At 41.6% G+C, this 17,438-nt stretch overlaps 1 protein-coding gene across 1 annotated transcript in view; it reads left to right on the top strand.

Annotated features, from left to right (window-relative positions):
- Positions 1 to 440: 440 nt before the first annotated feature.
- PDZD8 (PDZ domain containing 8) overlaps positions 441 to 17,438 on the top strand; it is a 52,889-nt gene continuing 35,891 nt past the window's right edge. The window contains exon 1 of the mRNA XM_058810244.1: positions 441 to 1,345. Coding sequence (XP_058666227.1) covers positions 441 to 1,345 — 905 coding nt within the window. The remainder of the gene's footprint in view (positions 1,346 to 17,438) is intronic.

Below are 17,438 nucleotides of genomic sequence, written 5' to 3'. Positions count from 1 at the left end.
CTCGGGAGCGAGCTTGGGGAGCGCGCCCTGAGCACGGGTCTCGGGAGCGAGTCTGGGCAGCGCACCCCGGGCCGTCTCTCGGGAGCGCGCGCCGCCCCTCACGGCCGCGGGTGACCCCTCCGCGCGCGCCCGCCCCGCTCCGCCCACGCACCCCTCCCTCCCGCGCACGCGCCCGCCGCGCCGTGACGCCACAGCGGCGCCCGGCGACATCACGTAACCCTCTGGGCCCGCCAATCGGAGCGCGAGGAGGGCGAGGCCGGCGCCGCTGGTTGGCTGCCGCCGCCGCCCCGCCCCGCCCCGCGGCCGGCGGCGGGGGGGACCCGGATGAGGCGGCCCCTGGCGGCCGCGGCCGTTAAACGCCGGCGGGGCGCGGGCGCGACCCCCGCGATGGCGGCGGCGCGGTGAGGGCGGCGCGCCCGGGGCAGCGCGGAGGCCCGAGGATGCCGCTGCTCTACGTGATCCTGCTCTCGGCGCTGGCCGGCTGCTGCCTCACGCTCCTGGTGCAGCTCCTGCTCGTCTACAGGAGGAAGCCGGAGCCCCCCGGGGCGGACGGAGCCTACGGCGGCATCGTCTACACCCGCGTGGCGGCCGAGCACGGCCTCAGGGAATACCTGCAGGGCGCGGAGCCGGCCGGCGGCCCGGCGTCCGCGGAGCCAGCCCCCAGCCCGGCCCCGGCCTCCGCGCCCGCCGCCGCCCCGGGCCCCGATCCCGGCCCCAAGCAGCAGCACCAGCACCAGCAGCCACCGCAGCAGCAGCCGGAGCCCCCTCCAGCCCCCTCCTCCCGCGAGGAGACGTGCCACTTCCTCAATGCCATCTTCCTCTTCCTCTTCAGGGAGCTCAGGGACACTGCCCTGGTCAGAGACTGGGTCATCAAGAAGATCAAGGTGGAGTTCGAGGAGCTGCTCCAGGCCAAGATGACAGGGAAGGTGCTGGAGGGGCTCAGCCTCAGGGAGGTCTCTCTCGGCGATGTCCTGCCTGTCTTCAAGTCCGTGAAGCTGATCCGGCCGGTGGCCTGCAATGAGGAGGGCTGTCCCGAGGAGCTGGCCTTTGAGGTAGACCTGGAATACAATGGTGGCTTCCACCTGGCCATCGATGCCGACCTGGTGTTCGGCAAGTCGGCCTACCTGTTCGTGAAGATCTCCCGGGTGATGGGGAGGCTGAAGCTGGTCTTCACACGCCTGCCCTTCACTCACTGGTCCTTCTCTTTTATGGACGACCCCGTGATTGTCTTTGAGGTGAAGTCTCAGTTTGAAGGGAGGCCCATGCCTCAGCTCACTTCCATCATAGTGAACCAGTTCAAGAAAGTGATTAAGCGCAAGCACACCTTGCCCAATTATAAAATCAGGTGAGTTGGCCTGCGTCCTCAGCGTTATTTGGGTGCTTTGCAGCTGAGTTGCTGTTTTGCTCTTAATGGGTGCTTAGCACGGTACATTGCTTGTCTGCTGGCAGGAGCTTTCCTGAAAGGAAGGATCATTTTCTATTTATGACAGGTGAAGAAGCCTTGCACAGTGGGGTTGTTCCATGCCCTCCTCTGGGTGTAACTAAGTGGCAGAATCAATACGTATGAAAAGTTTGGGGGTCTTGTCAGGTGTGTGACGATAGGACCACGATGTCCCTCTTTGGAGGATGGCTCCATGGAGAGTGTGTGCATTTGGGGTGTCCTCCCAAGCTCCTGCCCTTGGTGTGAGCCACCAGGGCAAGGCTTGTGGCTGCTGCTTACCTCTAGAGGTGAGGTGATTGTTGCTTAATGTCAGAAAAGGTAGAGTTCTCTGTGTAAGGAATATTTTTGAGATCCCATGATATAGGCAGTCTGCTTCTTTTCTGGTCTGCTGAATTCCCTCAGTAAATCTTGGGGGAAGTCTGAAAGTTGATAAGAGAACTATCACCACTGCTGTGGGAACTAAACCTTCTGGGTTTCTGCTTTTTTTTTTTTTTTTTGGGGGGGGTATTGTAGTAGCTTTCCTTTACAAATGCACACACTGCAGCGCAGACTGCATTATATAGTGAATATAATGGAATATGCCCTGATACTTCTGTAGCAGAAGTGGCAAGAGACATGTTCACTTTGTTTCTATCCCATGATAATGATATTGAGTGTCTTACCACTGCTCAGGTACTGTTTCCTTTCTGTTGAGTCTCACCACTCTCAGGGCACCACGTTTCCTTTCTCTTTTGTTTGTTCTTTTGAGCTTTTGTTATGTGTTAAGTAAGGATTTTAGGTTTGTTTACAGCATTCCTCTGCAATAAGCCTTTTCCCTGAAATTCGTGAGAGATGAGCAACTGAAAATGCCTGTTTGAGTTTTGAAGTGTAATTAGCTTTGTAGTGGTGTAATTTCTGAAGACTTTTCAGCTGCTTCCCCTGCAATTGAATGTATGAGTGCTCTCATGAAAGTGGATTTTTAAAATATCCAAGATTTGGATAGCCCTAACAGAGCAATAAGTTTTTTTGAGTAATGTAGTGGCTCTTTCAAGTTTTGAGGTGCTGAACTCTCCAGAGGAGAGCAATCCCTGGCCAGCAGGGAAGCTGTCACGGCAGGTTTGCTTCCATTCTGTTGCTGTTTTGGAAAGGGTGAAGCTGCAAAGTGGAGAGGAGCCCGAAGGAGAGGTTGGGATTGCACAGTCGTGGTGCAGAGTCAGCACTCCCAGCACACTCAGACAGAACAAATGATCTTTGCACTCCAGACAAGTTTTTAGGATTCCTGTGCAACCTGTGATGGGTGATGTGCTCCCCCCCTCCAGCAGATGAGGACAGACATCTTCAGTTTGCCTCTGAGAGATGCAGAGGACAGTGAGGTATTCTCATCATTTAGTTGGAGACAGTCAATTTTTCACGGGTTTCTCAAATTTTCTGCCCCCATAAAGAATGAATGAGGCATGTGTGAGGGACTGGAGGGGCAAATAAAGAAGCAGAGTGCAGAGCCTGAAACAGAAATGAGAAGTGTGATGATAGAAGGTAACTGACACTCAGAATGATATATGAAGCATAAATAATTCTAAAACTAAGAAGAATTAACAGTTAACTTAAAATGTTCTCTGTGGTTGAAGGAGTTGGGAATCTCTGAATGCTTCAGAGGAAAAAGCAATACCATAGCTGATTTTCCCACTGGATAGTGGGCTGGTGGCCTGCTGTGCTCAGTGCAAGTGTCCAACCCTGCTTGGTGCTTCTGAATTTACATTTTATCCCATGCACCGAAGGTATCCTTCCCACCCCCGTGTTGTGAGGGGACACCAAGGCTCAATGCACATGAACGGAATTGTCCTCAGGGAGGAGGGTTGGCTCCTTGGTGTCCCAGCTGTCCACACCATGGCATTTACAGCTTCAGCTGGGAGCCTTGAGCTGTCCACAGGGGCCCAGGGTTTTCTGGAGCACAGACTAAAACTGCAAATTCTTGCTCAGCGTGTCCAGGCTGGGTTTAGGCAGGTGAATCCCCACTCTTGGGAACAGCTGAGCAGTAGCAGTGCACGCTTAAGTGGTGGCACAGCTGAGAGTTCAGGTGTCACTGGAAGCTGGTTTGGAAAATCAAGCCCCTTGCTGATAAGATGCAAAAGTGGGGCTTTAAATTGGAAGATTACATTGGATTTGGGATTATGGTATGCTAATATATTGCTTAGCAAAGAATATCCAGGAGAAAGTCAGGAGTTTCACAGCTGCTTAATAATAACCTCTTACCTTACCTAAAGCTGAAAAGTTTCTCATCTACATGAAATGTGATTATTCTCTCCCGTTTTTTCCCCATTGCCCACATGTCCTTAAGTACATAGAATTCGCTTCCATGTGTAGTTCAAAACCCTTTTGATGTCTCCCTGCTCTTGCTCAAGTAACTTTGTAAATAAAACTTCGGATAACAGCGATTGCAACTTTGTAAACAAAGGTACTTGGAGTGTGAGGAGTTCTCTCTTTGTGGGGCCAAAAAGGGGCACTTTGCTACTCTGTTGGCTTCCACATTGACGATCACAAAAGAGTTTTATCTTGCTTCAAGGTGTTAATTAGTATATAAAAATATGCCATTTTCCTTGTCTTTTGTGTTAGGCAACTTCTAGAGGTTGTTACTGAGTGGTGAACGGCATACAAAGAGAACTTTTGCCAGTAGTTGATTTTGAACATGTTATAACTCAGTTTGTGTTACAGATCCTGACCTCCTCTGTTGTTCAGTTACAAAATACTGTATTTAAAAATATATATATTCCTATGTGCACTGTCTGTTACTAAAGCCAAATTACTACTCAAGTACTTTGTATTCTTTCCAGTTAGGTACAAAATTTATGCAGCACAGCAGTGCTGAGTATTTTCTATCATCCATTTCTACAAGCTTTGTGTGATCTGCAGAACTGTACCTTGAAAGCAGGAAAAGGCATCTTGCATTCCTGCTGCACTCCTCAGAGTCTAGGGAGAGGCAGTGAAGCCTAGTTTAAGTGCATGTAAAGTTTGTCTAACATTTTATGCACATTTTTCTCCATAAAAGCAATTGTCTACTAATTGAAAAAGAAGGGTTGTGCTTTATGTCTAAACTAATAAGTAGTAATTTGTGTTTTACTCTAATAGCATGTAATCACTTTTCTCTGTCTCTTTAATAAATGTGTTTGTGTCTGGCAAAACCCCCTGTTCTGTAGCTGCTCTGCTATTGAATGGGAATTGCTGTCTTGTGTAGTAGATTTGAGGAAATCCCTGGATGTAAGGCTGTGGATAAAATCCAGTGACTGTAGGCTAGGTTTGTTTTTTTGGGGTTGTTTCTTTTTTTTTGGTCATAATTGATAAAGGATGTATGCAACTCTGTTGATAATAGCAATAGTTAAATGTTTGTATTTAATGTTAATGTATTTGCTGCTTTATTCTAGAAATGCAAACAGCTTTTTCTGCAAACATTTTGGTATGTCAGAGCAGTGTCTTGTTCAGATGTGGGGAAAACCTAATACAACCTTGTTTTCATGTAGATTTCTTTTGATAGACCAGGGCAATGAATGCTATCAGCACAAAGTGGAGTTTATCTTGTAACCTGAGTCCAGCTTTTGGTTTGTCATTGTATGCACTCCAACAGTTCTTTAATGCTGTGGACACTGTTCATGGGGGTTTTAACTTTATCATGTCCCTTTAACAGTGGCCATTAAGGTGGTTAATAGGATTTAGAGGCACAGAGTAGGGGCTGTTTCAGGTGTCTGATGGTGCTGCTGCAGTACTCGTGGGTTCATCTGTGTTAGCTCTCTAATGAGCTCTACCTTGCTCATTAACCTTTTATTAAGTTGCTTATGGTGACAGCCTTGCTGTGCCCTCTCTCACCTCTGGCTTATCAGTACACTGATTATGCTGTGGCCAGCATGTTCTTAATACTTGGGTGTATTTTTTCTCTTTTGCACAGCTCTTGATCTTGCTTTTAGATTTTGGAGAGGTTTGGGTGTCAGGTTGTTTCTAGCCAATAAAAATACACTTTGCCCTAACAAAGATCCAAAGCCTGTTGTGTATGTGTAAAGTGCTTCTTCTGCCAGATTTTAACTTCCTGCTGTTTCTTAAGCAATGATGTAAAAAAACCTGACAGTTTTTTTTTTTTTTTCTTGAATTAAACATCTCACAAGTTCATCCATTCTAGGCAGACCAGGTGTTGGTTAAGCAATAGGTCAGTTCTGTATATTTTAGGAATGTTTGGATCATATTCCAATATAGGAACACTTTGTTTCTTGGTTTGTTACATTAAAAAACCCAACTCTTTTGTATTGATGCTGGTCTGCTTTGAGAAAATCTGTTTGCTTTGTTTTAATGCATGCTACCACTGAGGGGAATAACTTTTCTTTGTAAGTATTCTCATAAAGCATTGCTTCTACCATTTCTGTATTGGATGTTTACAGGACCTCCTCTGGCCACTGTCAACATGAATTGTCCTTAGAACTGATCATTTGCAATATATTTAGTCATGTTAAATAGTTTTATGCTTTATTTGGAAGCTGAGGCTATATTGAATTTCTCTAGGAAGAACAATTAAACAAGCCTATTTCTATTTACCATTATAGAATGCAATTTGAGAGTTACATAGTAGTTTCTTATTTTTGGCAAAACTTAAGCCTAGAAGTAATTTAAATAGATATTGATTTGAAATGTGTTTTACAATAGAAATTACTTCATAATATGGAAATTGATGTATTGGAAAAAGTATAAAATAAAAAAAAAACATGTATTATTCATATGATGAGGCAGGAGTACCAGAAATAATCAGATTTTGGGACTGTGATCATGTCTGTGCTTCAGAGACCTTTCTCTGTAGCTGCTGCAAAGGGAAGGTTTTTCTTTTTGAGTGGATTTCCACAGCAGTTGATAAGAATCTCTCTAGTTAAATCTGTAAGACACCCCTGTTTGAAGTTCTCATTCCTGCTGCTGCTGATGGGAAAGAAGGCTGGTTTGTTTGTGGTTCTATTTATTGGGGTTTTTAATGCCATGCCTGTTTTAGGTACAAAAATAATCTACTGTACAAAAGCATTAAAACCCTGCAGGAGTCCTTTTCTGAGTCCTTTTCTGCTCTGCAATTTGATGGTAAAGCAGCACTGTGATTTTCACATGTCCCAGAGACACTGCCCTGAATGATGGCAGCACAGACTGTTCTGCTCATGGCAAAGGGGACATAATTTCACTCAGTGGATCTGTCAGTCTCTAGTCAGTAGTTCCATGCTTGGAAGATCATCTTAATAATGGACAAGCAGCTTTGCTTTGTCTTACAGGAATTGGATAAATGGGTCTGTCGGCAACCTGACACACAACGAACACAACTAAACCTCAGAACAGCAAATAATTATTTCCTTTTTTTTTTTCTTTTTAAGGATGCTACATGTAGAAGGAAGATTTTGGAACTGCAGAGCTTTTTACTGGTTTTGGTTTTTTTTTTTTGGGAGGGTTCCATCTCAGGCTTACATAATTTCTGGAGGGTCACTAAGTACCAGTTTCTTCAGAGCGTATGAAATTATATGGTACAATGGCTGTATGTAAGTCTTATGTAGCTAGCAAGTTCAAATCCTTTGGTTCTAAGGGGTTTGAAACATTTTTAGTCATCTTCCCCAGCTCCAGCACTTCATGAGTTTTCACTCTGGAAAGACTGAATTCTGAAAGAATGCCAGTTTGAAACTTGTTCATGGTAAAGTCAGAAGTAATGAGTGCCCAGCTACATACCAGGCATTTCCCAGCACACAGGTGGCATTCTTTGCAGCTTAAGAGTGAGCCTTTTTCTGTGGTTAGTCAACAAATCCTGCATTTCCTATTCTTACCTCCAAGGGTGAGGAGCTAACACATCACTGATTTGAGATGGATTAGTGAAAAAACTGCGAGACAGAGGTGTGGGGCAAAGAGAAAATGTCAGCTGGAGGGAGTGATGGATGAAGGTACAGGATAAAGGAATGTTTTGATCATTAGCATCTGCCTTTGCTGCAGCTGGAAATCCAAAAGGCATAATTGGTCTGACATGAAAACAGGACCTCCTTCAGCTTTTCTTCTTTATTTTCATGTACAGTATATAAAACACTGTACAGTAATAATGTAAAGAAAATTACCTCATTTAATCCTTTGCTGGTTTGTGTTAGAAGTCACTTGATCTTAGTCCTGCAGTGAACTTTCATGTGGATAGTGAATAAAGACTGAAAAATCTGCTGAGATTTATTTAGTACTTGATGGAGTTTTGCATGCACCAGCATTGAGACCACATTTCTGTTCATCTGGACTCTGCCCTTGAACTGATCATGCTGCTCAGTGAGCACAAATATGGATCTTTTTATTCAGTTGTCCTCATTGCTTTCAATGCATTTAAATAAATATTAAATAAGCAGTAGTAGTGTTTGTTTTTTTAAGGGTAACTTATTTCAAAATGTAGATCATATAGGAGTTAATCACTTCACTGAGCTGTGGGCACCTAAGAAATGTGAGGATGGTAAGAAATGTGAGGATGGTAAGAAATGTGAGGATGGTAAGAAATGTGAGGATGGTAAGAAACGTGTGGGCAGTTTCTGAGCCTGTCTGCTGGAGCAGGGAGGTGTGCTCAGGCTCTGGAACTGGGCTGTTCTCAGCCACCTTCTACAAGCTATATTATGATTTTTAGGCTCTGTAATAGGCAGTATGATTAGTGTCCCCCACTTGTCACGTGTAACTGAGCACTGGGTTTTCCTGAAGCAGATTATTTCAAGGAAAAGGACACAGAATTTGCCTGTGAATATCTGTAGCTAATACCGCTCTCAGTAGTTCATTGGGTGTAAAAATGTAGGAGGCTTTTTTGTCAAACCTATTTGTATGTATTAAATGCATGAAACAGTTAATCTTTTATTCAAATGGCACTTGATCAGAAAGCCCTTAAAAGCAGCCTGGGTGAGCACAGTGGGTTTTAGTGGGGTAGAGCAGTTCAGTGCTGGTGAAGCTCAGCCTCAAGCTGCTGCATTCACTGTTGGAGCTGATCCTTCCATGTTGTGGCTTTCTGTGGGAAGCTGCTTATTCTGCATTCCTGCAGGGATGGCCTAAAGTCACCCAGTGTGCTCCTGTGTTTGCACTTCATGTTCACACTTGTTTGATTTGAAACTGTTGCAACATTTGGGTATTCTTGATGTTATTTTTTTTTTTAGAGTATAGTAAAAGACTTAAAATATAACACTTCTAGGATTAATAAGCTTTATTTTCTTAACTGAGTATGGAGAGGAATTAGCAACTCACATAGGTAGGTTACATGAATAGATAATTTGTGTCACCCCAGTCTGTTAAAATCCCTGAATTGTGGAACTACAGGAAACTTTGTGTGGTGATCTCAAACCATCCTTTCACTAGAAAACAAGCAATGATCCAATGTGATGATGAAGATTCCTACACCTGCCCAAAGCCATTTGGGTACATCTGATTCCCTAAGCACACCCTACCTTGTGGAGCCCTGCCTGAGTTCAGTCCCCTCACGACTTTCCTGTAGGACCCAGCTGGGGGCTGGCAGGGTTTTGGACCTGTCTGTGGCCAAACACAGCTCTGCAAAGTGCCAGGAGATGCTGGGTATAGCAGAGAATAAAAGAAAGAGGGGGAAAACCTTAAATTTTGTGAGGTAAAAAACGCACAGAAATTACGTTCAACCCTGAGCTAGGCTCTGGAGAGCTACCTGGTTTGATTTTTTATTTTTTTTCCCTACTAGCTGCTCTAATTCTATTTAACCTTAAAGCTACTGAGTACAACTTCCCTTCATAACATCTAAATTCTGCTGTTTGGTGCTGCTGGAGCTCAGCAGAACGGGCTGTGAGCAGCAGTGTCCCCTCCATTAAAGCTCTTCCATGAGGAATTCTACTACACCAGCACACTTCACCCATTTTTGAAGGCTTCCCAGATGCCATAAAGCTCTGTCTGAAATAGAGTGTATTACAATGATCAGACACTGATAATTAATCAGACAGTTACACTCAAAGGCAGTAATTAATTGCCAGATATGATGAGCATAAAATTTAATTAGGATAATCACTTGGGAATTAATTTTTTGGCAGTTTTTTTGTTGCTCTGGCTGAAAAACTTAGAGGGACACTTTGAGATGTAAATTCAAATCATTATTTCTTACTTTGTCTTTTAGAAATGATCTGATGATATCCAATGGAAATCAACACTCACATACTTTGTTCCTGACTTTCTTTACTGAGACTGATGCTAAGCAGGATATTTTCCTGCATCAGTGTCAATGGCAACATTGCTATGAAAAATGCTCACTCAGAAGGAAATGTGTACAAATATTAAAATTCACTTTTGTAATGGCATTAAGTACAAGATTGTGGTGTTTGCCAGTGAAATGAAGAAATACTGGTAGTAACTACTACCACATGTGTAAAATGCTTTAAATTATACTTAAACCTGTGAAAAATATCCTGTGACATAAGTTTTATGTGTGTTATCTTAAAGGTAACCCATTGAGTAGTAAAATTAAAATGGACTTTTTAATGAATGTCACTTGTGTAGTAAATGGTTTAAACCATTATTGTTTGCCTGAACTGAAAAAGGAGGAGTAAAAATGGAAGATCCCAGTCTGGTGGTGACATGGCACCAGGGTTCCTGGTGGTGTTTAGATCACCTCTGAATGATCTGGCTTGGTGAATAGTTCCTAAGTAATTAACCAGAGGAAATTACTCCAAAAACTTCAACAGTTGTGTGGTTTTTGTTGGTTTGATGTTTTTTTAAAGAATAACCATATACTTGCTAACAAAACTTGATGCAGTGTGTTAGAAGAAACAAAACAAGCCCAATGTTTCCAAGCAAAGAGTGAATTAGAAAGGGAGGTGGGGTGGGAACAGCAGTGATAGGCAGTGGTATTGTTCTAAAACAATTCTGCAAAAACTCAGATGGTTTTTCTATTCCTCTGTTCCTCTGAATGAAGGGCAAATTAGAGAAAGTGTCCAAATTCATCATTTGAGCAGCTGCTTCTATCAAATGTAATCACAAGTTGTAATGTGCCATGAGTGCTGCAGGATTGGGAAAGTGCAGGAATCCTTCCTGTTAATTAACCTGCCAAACCCTTCCTGTGTTTGATTGTCACCAGTGGTGCCACAGGTCATGTCCAGACTGAGCTTCTGTGTTACTTGATCCTGTTTACCCTGTGGCTCTAGAAATAAACTGCTGTGACTTGCCTGGGGTGTTGGCTTTGCTTGGGGACAGCTGGCAGGTGCATGGCCGTGGTGTGTCCCTGGGTCTGTTTGTGCCCTCCCCAGCCCTGCAGTCCCTGAGCTCTGCCAGCCAGCTTCAGGGTGAGCTGGGAGTCAGCTCAGCTTTGAAAATGCTCCTGCTGAGCCTGAGCTCTCAGGCTGTGAGTTGGAGCATCTTCTGTCTTGTCAGAAGTGACTTGATAAATGTAGATTGAGGAGAAGCTTCTGCAGTTTGAGCATTTCTAGAACTAACTGGAGCAGTGAGGATAAACCTTGGGAAGCTCTTGCCTAGAATTTCCAGCAGATACTAATATTTTTTCCCTTTTGGTTTACAGCTGTCAGGGACTGCTTTCAGCAGTGAGACATTTTCTGGCTCAGCAGCCGGAGAGATTTTATGTCACTTTATTTCACATGGATGTGGGCTAGGGTTTGGAGCAGAGGATTAAAACTCTTCAGCTCAATGAGTGAGTGATGTTCAGAGCTCAGACCTCTCATAGAACATCCTCCTCTTTTTGCTGTAACCAGGATTGCAGACAGGTGATGTTTGTAGACTCGAGACTTCCTTATGGGAGAACATTCTGCTGAAGTGAGCAAAAGCAAATGTTTGCCTTACTCACTGGGACCAACCTCCGAACCAGCTGGCTGAAGGCAGAGCTTTGGGGTGGCTTGGGTTTTATTTGCTTTTTTTATGTGTGTGCTTTTTAGTTTTTGTTATTTTTTTTCCTGCTGCTGTTTTCCTTGAATGCTTAAAAGCTGGTTGCTAAACCACACCTACTTCTCTTTCAGCTCTATGTGAACATAAGCACATTCTGTATTTTCTGTCCCATTTGGAGCAATGCCACAACAATTCAGGCTTTTTGGTTAGACAGGGAAAATTTGTCTACATCCTGTCAGAATTACAGCAGGATTTTCATCCTTTAATTTGAATCAACAGAACCTGGAAACAGGGACCAGACATTGACTACATTCAGTTAATAAAGCTGTTTCAGTATTTTTGCAATTTAAAATTTGGCAAGTATTCCGGAAATACTAAAGAATATGCACATGGTCAAGTTGAGCTGGTTTGTGGTGATTAGAAAGAAATTTTGGTTAGATTTTTTACCTGTGGCTATTCCAATGCAAGCAGTAAAACCATATCATTGAGACCGTCCATGTTGTATTTGCAATTTCTGTCATATAAGCAAGCAAAAAAATCTGTGATCTTTTTTGAAGAAGCTACTAGACTGTTTGCATTTCTTCTTTTGTTTGTTCTTGGGAAGTCAAGAACAAACTGAAGTTTGGGAAGTGTCTTGTCTCAAATGTATGATTCAAGATATACCTCAGAACTACTGAGAAGAAAGAAAACTATTTTAAGAATCTGGAAATGTGTGAAGTTTCTTTGAAAAAAAAAAAAGACTAGTAAAATCTTTTTTTTTTCTTTTGAGGTCTTGGTTTAAAAAAAAAGGACTGTTCATCTATTGGGACCTTGTGTGTATGAGCCTCCTACATGTGTGTGGCAGAATATCCTGTAAGACAGTGGGTTGATTGCTAGATCTGATTTGCAGTTTACCATAAAACTTACTAGGAAAAAAAAAATCTTATTGCAGTGTTTTTTTTCAGGCTGCTTGTAAGCCAGATTTTCATGGCTGTGAATAAAGCTGAAATCTTATTTGTTATAGAAATCTACCTTAAATTGAATTGTTCAATCCCTGAGTGTAAATACTGATAGAGTTCAGCAGCAGCATAATTTCTTGAGAAATTAATGGAAGCTGGAAAATTGCTTTTGTAAAATCTATAACAAAATCTATAGAGAAACCATTACTGCTACTATTTTTTTGTTCAAAATAAAGATAAACCTCATTTTTATATCTTCAGTGTAAAGAATGATATAAGCTGTTTACATTATAATACCTGACAAGTGTAAATGTTAGCTGATAAGCACTTCTAAAATCTTATTAAGGTGATAATGTAATTTTAGGAGTGGATTGTAATATTTTAGAATTTTTGTAGAAGTAAAACTTCATCTTAAATTACATGCAGTGTAAGAACAGAGGACTTCTTTATGTTTTAAAATATCTGCTCTCAATCCCTCTTTGAAGTTTACATGCTTTACTAGTGCCTGACTTGTGTTTCTGTGACTCAGGTGAAAAACGCAATCTAAAAATGACTCAATTCTTAGAGTAATTTTTAGATTGTATTTTGTTGCATAATTCTGTTGCATAATTAGTTAAACATTTTGATTAATCCCCAAACTGAAAATAAATCCAGCAGTTATTCTTTCAACAGTATTTTAGATAAAAGAAGCTTCACATACAGTAGCACTTGCAAAACTGAAATCTAAATACAGTCTCTCTTTGGATTGTGATAGAATTTTGCTTAACATTCAAGATGAAAATAAAGACTTGCAATGCATTCAGAGTTGCTTTATGCTGAAGATGTTTGCATTTTTGGTTGGTTGATTCTTCTGAGGTTTAAAATCTTTTTTGCTCTTTATTAAAATTCAAATGTTCAGTTAGTGTAACTTCAAAATTCCCAAACCTGAAAATGTTTTATCTTTATGTCAATAGAGTAGTGCTGGGATTCATATAATCCAAGTGTTTAATGTGGTCTGAAACTGATAGTCAGTAATTTTAAATACTGTTTTAGATACCAAACTTCCTTTTTAAAACAGAGAATAAGTTAAAACTTCTCCTATAACTTATTTTAGAAAAATATTCTCACTTTTTAGCAAAAGCTCTACAAAATCCCACCTTCTCGTGCCCTTGGCAATGAAACCATAAGACTTTCTACTTCTCCAAGTAGAAGATGGAATACTGACAGCTTTTGAATTTTGTTTCTGGCTCTGTTTAGCTCTGAACAATTATTGGTTTTTTTACTGTGATTCTGGATATTAACTGAAGCAATGAGCAGACACAGAAGCATATGGTTATCATACCAGATAAATCAATTTTTTTTATTTCTCAATAGATTTCCTGATGCAAGTAAAAATATAATTAAATAGGTACTGAGGTGAGCAGTTCATTTGGGGATTAGGTTAATTAAACTAAGGTATGAAAGACTTCTGTCCTCTTTTCTGTTAAAAGTTGGCTAAAGAACCACAAAACAACCATCACAGAATGGTGAATTTAAATTAAAGGGAATGTAGGTCAGACATCTTTAAAATGAAATCCCCAGATCAGACTTGTTCCAAGGAGATGAGTTCTGCCTCCCAGAGCCGCCAGCTGCAAGGGACAATTCTGCCATCCCGGGGCTGGAAGCACTCGAAGGGAAGGGAAGGAGCTTGGTGTGCTTGGGGTTTTTCTGGATACACTTTTGATGTAGACTTTGAGGGAGGTGCTGCTGAGAGGGAATGAGCCACTGAAGAGGGAATGAGCCACTGAAGTGACTCTGAAGTCTGGCACGGAGGGAGTGCAGGAGTCCTTCACGCCAAGGAGACACTGCCTGCAGTGCCTGGAAACATTTTTGCTGTGCTTTGTGTATGGAAGAGCTTAGTGTTGTGCTATTTTAGTGTCTGCCTTTAATCCTATATATTAATTCACTAACTTTATCTTAATTACCTTCAGTATAATCATCTGACTAATTCCTCATGTGAAGGAAGAATTTTTACTGTTTATATCTTGCAATATTTGTTAAGGAACACTCACTGTGCTACTGCTTCTTTTAAATATTTTTTCTGTGGAGTTGAGATTTTTTCATTTGCTTAAATGTCACATGATTGATGAATATTCCACTTCATATTAATGCTAAGTTTTAGCTAGCTTTTTCTTAAGACTGTGCTGTCTGAATTTCAGACCTTTGGACAAATGAGTTTGTGGAGAGACTCTGATAATTTAAAAAGTTGAAAAGGCATGATAAGCATTTCAAAGCACTTTTAAAAGCCTTTCTGCAGAGAGAGCATCCATTGCTGGCCTGCTGCAGTCCTGCCATCACAAGGAGAGGAGAGGGATGGTGGCTCTGTAAGGTGTGCCCTGCTTTTAAAAATTGGGGAAGTTCCCAGGGTTTTCCTACCATGGGGAGAAAGATGGGAGTGCTGTGATGCCTGGCCTGTTGGGAGCATGGATTTCCTGTGGGTGATTTTACAACATGAGGGAATGGTCCCACCCTGGTACCAGCAGTCCCCATCTGGGTCTGTGTTAGCTCACCAATTCCCAGTGGGAAAGTCTTTCCCAATAAATGGTGTTGTTTTCTGCTTAAATATTCTGACAACTATTCAATTCCCTAGTTTGTAATTGAAATCTACAGGAAGTAGTAATTTGTCCAATGTTTAATTTTAGAAATGCACAAACTCTCTGTAAATTAAATAGATAAGTGCTATGATATAAATTTGGAAGGCTCCAGAGCAGCACTAAAACATTAAAAATGCATTTAATGTGAGATATTCAGCTCTTTGTACGTTGCTAGTGCCAATGGAAATAGGTGATGTGTTCCTTTTTTTTTGCTAATGATTTTGCAAATTAGTTGTGATAAGAATGTGAACATAAGTGCTTCTTGGAAATTAAACATGGTGTTGAGACTGCCTTTTAATTCTGTATTTGTAGAAAATTTCAGTAGTACTGCACCAAGTCCCCCAAGCACTGCTAAGTGTTTTATATATTCATGTATATAACTGTATTGGTATTTTAGAATGAATTCCTCTTTAATTCATTGTTGTATAAAATTTTAAAGGGATTTTGAGAATAGAAATCAAAATTACAATAAACATTGTCTTAACCTAGCAAGGAAAATAGCTTTTTCTGGGGATTGTTTCATTATTCTGTGCTGCAGCAAAGGCTTGCAGTGTGTGTTGTAGCAACACTTTGTTCTGAAGTCACTTGAGGATGATGTTTTTAGTTTGAATGTGTAGGTGGATATGTCTGCATCCTTACTGGAATGTTTCAGTGTTATTTTGCTTTCCTGTTCTTACTTTTAGGATATAAAATAGGTTTGTCCAAGTTTGAGTTCTTGTAGATGTCCTGCAGGATGTGTGAATACATCATCCTGTGAAAGACCTTCAAAATGCCAACACTTTTAGGCATGGTATTTGCAGAAATTGGGAGAGCTGATGGTAACCTAATGAATCCCCTTCCTTTGCCTTTTTTCCCTGCCAGAAATCTTGTTTCAGTAAGTCACTGAAGCTCAGAATGGTTGTTGTTAGTTTGATGCTCCCATGGATAACTATCTTTATAATAGATTTGGGAGAAGGACTACTGGCAGTTGCTGGTACTAACTGAAAAGCAGTTTATTAGTGCTTAAAAATCCTCAAACCTGCAAGTACCTATTCACTCAAAACTTACTATTGTTTTCCAGTGTGCTTGCCTAACTCATCCTTTTCTGCTTAACAAAATCTGAGCTAAGTCTGTATTTTGAGGGGATAAAATCATTCCTAACTGGAGCAGGGTACCTTTGCTTGTACTTGAAGTGAGAAACGTGGGGTGGGTCTGGGTAGGAGGTGATCAGGCACTGAACTGGGATGGAGTTTTGCAGAATTGAAGCAGTGGGGTCATCTTGGTGGTTTTTTCCCTATCATTATGATGCTTGCTATTACTTTAGTAATTCAAGACCTATAAGGGAGGATTATGAATAAACTACCAGATCAGTCAGTACTTGAACAAGGCCTATTTTGAGTTAGTTACTTTTGTTATGCTCATAAACCTAAACCATAGCCAGAGTGATTTAATAGCCTCATAATTTTCATGCACAAGACCTTTAAAAAAAAAGTATTTAAAAGTGAGTATTTTTATGCGACATATTTCAAAATAGTTTTCTTTATGAAGGAGTTAATGAAGGAGAAACTTGGAACCAAATTAAAGTTAGAAGTTGAATTGGATTTCAGGAGAATAGCTGGAGTGTTGAGTTGTGTTTATTCACAAAGAGAACAAAAGAAATTACTTTCTCATGGCTCTGTATGAGGCTGTTGCTCGCACAGAACCGAAGTGTCTGGAATCAGAGCATGGAGCTGCCTCCCAAAGTGTGTGCTGACAGTTAAAGGATGCTTAATTATTTATTGGAGTTTCTGAAAGTCTTCAGTTCAGCTCCATGTGACTGTTTCCTGAACATATTGTGATCTCCGAATGTGACAAGCAGATGCCTCTGATGGTTGAGCGAACAGTGCTTATGAAAGAAAGAGTTTTTCTCATGGAATGGCAGAGCCGTCCCGCAGCCTCTGCTGCTCCTTTCCTGCTGCTTGTGACTCTCCACACGAATACTTGCTGGGGGGCTGCAGCAGTGACAGAGGATGGAAACCAAGGCACAAGGCAGTGCTGGGAAATGGAGCAATAAATAAAGACAGAAAGAAGGAATGCCCTCTAAGAGTTTTTTTGTTGTTTTTTTTTTCAAAAACTTCAGCACAGATGCTGTGATATCATTCTTTGTGCAGGGTTGTGGCCCTTGCTGTTGGGATTTTCTGTGTGTGTCAGCCATGTGATGGGGCTGCAGCTGTGCAGCCTCTCCCCCTCCTTCCCTCCCTCAGATCAGGGCTGTGTCCGACACCAGAGCACTATCACTTAAAAACCAAATTGGTATTTATAACTCAGCATTTTCTAATCAAAGACACAGAATTATGTGGTGAGATAGCTGGTGTTTTGCACAGTTATCTTGAACATGAACTGCTTTTCCTGTGAATCACACACTGCAGTGAGGGAAATAAAGCTCAAGGGCAAATGTTTAGAATACCTCTATCTTTATTTTTATTCAAGAGGGCTGGCTAAGAAGAGCCACTTAAAGTTTTTTACAAAGTGAGAGAAGAATCAATCTGTGTAACTAAAGTGAACTGTTCACTAGGGTGCACCAACAGTACTGTCATAAAAAGTTTAAGCTTTAGGGTCATAGCACATTTTCATCTTTCTTTGCTGTGATGTTTATGCAGA

Source organism: Ammospiza caudacuta, chromosome 9 (genome assembly GCF_027887145.1).
Source record: "Ammospiza caudacuta isolate bAmmCau1 chromosome 9, bAmmCau1.pri, whole genome shotgun sequence".
NCBI classification, from domain to species: domain Eukaryota; kingdom Metazoa; phylum Chordata; class Aves; order Passeriformes; family Passerellidae; genus Ammospiza; species Ammospiza caudacuta.
This window is presented reverse-complemented; position numbering and strand designations above follow the sequence as displayed.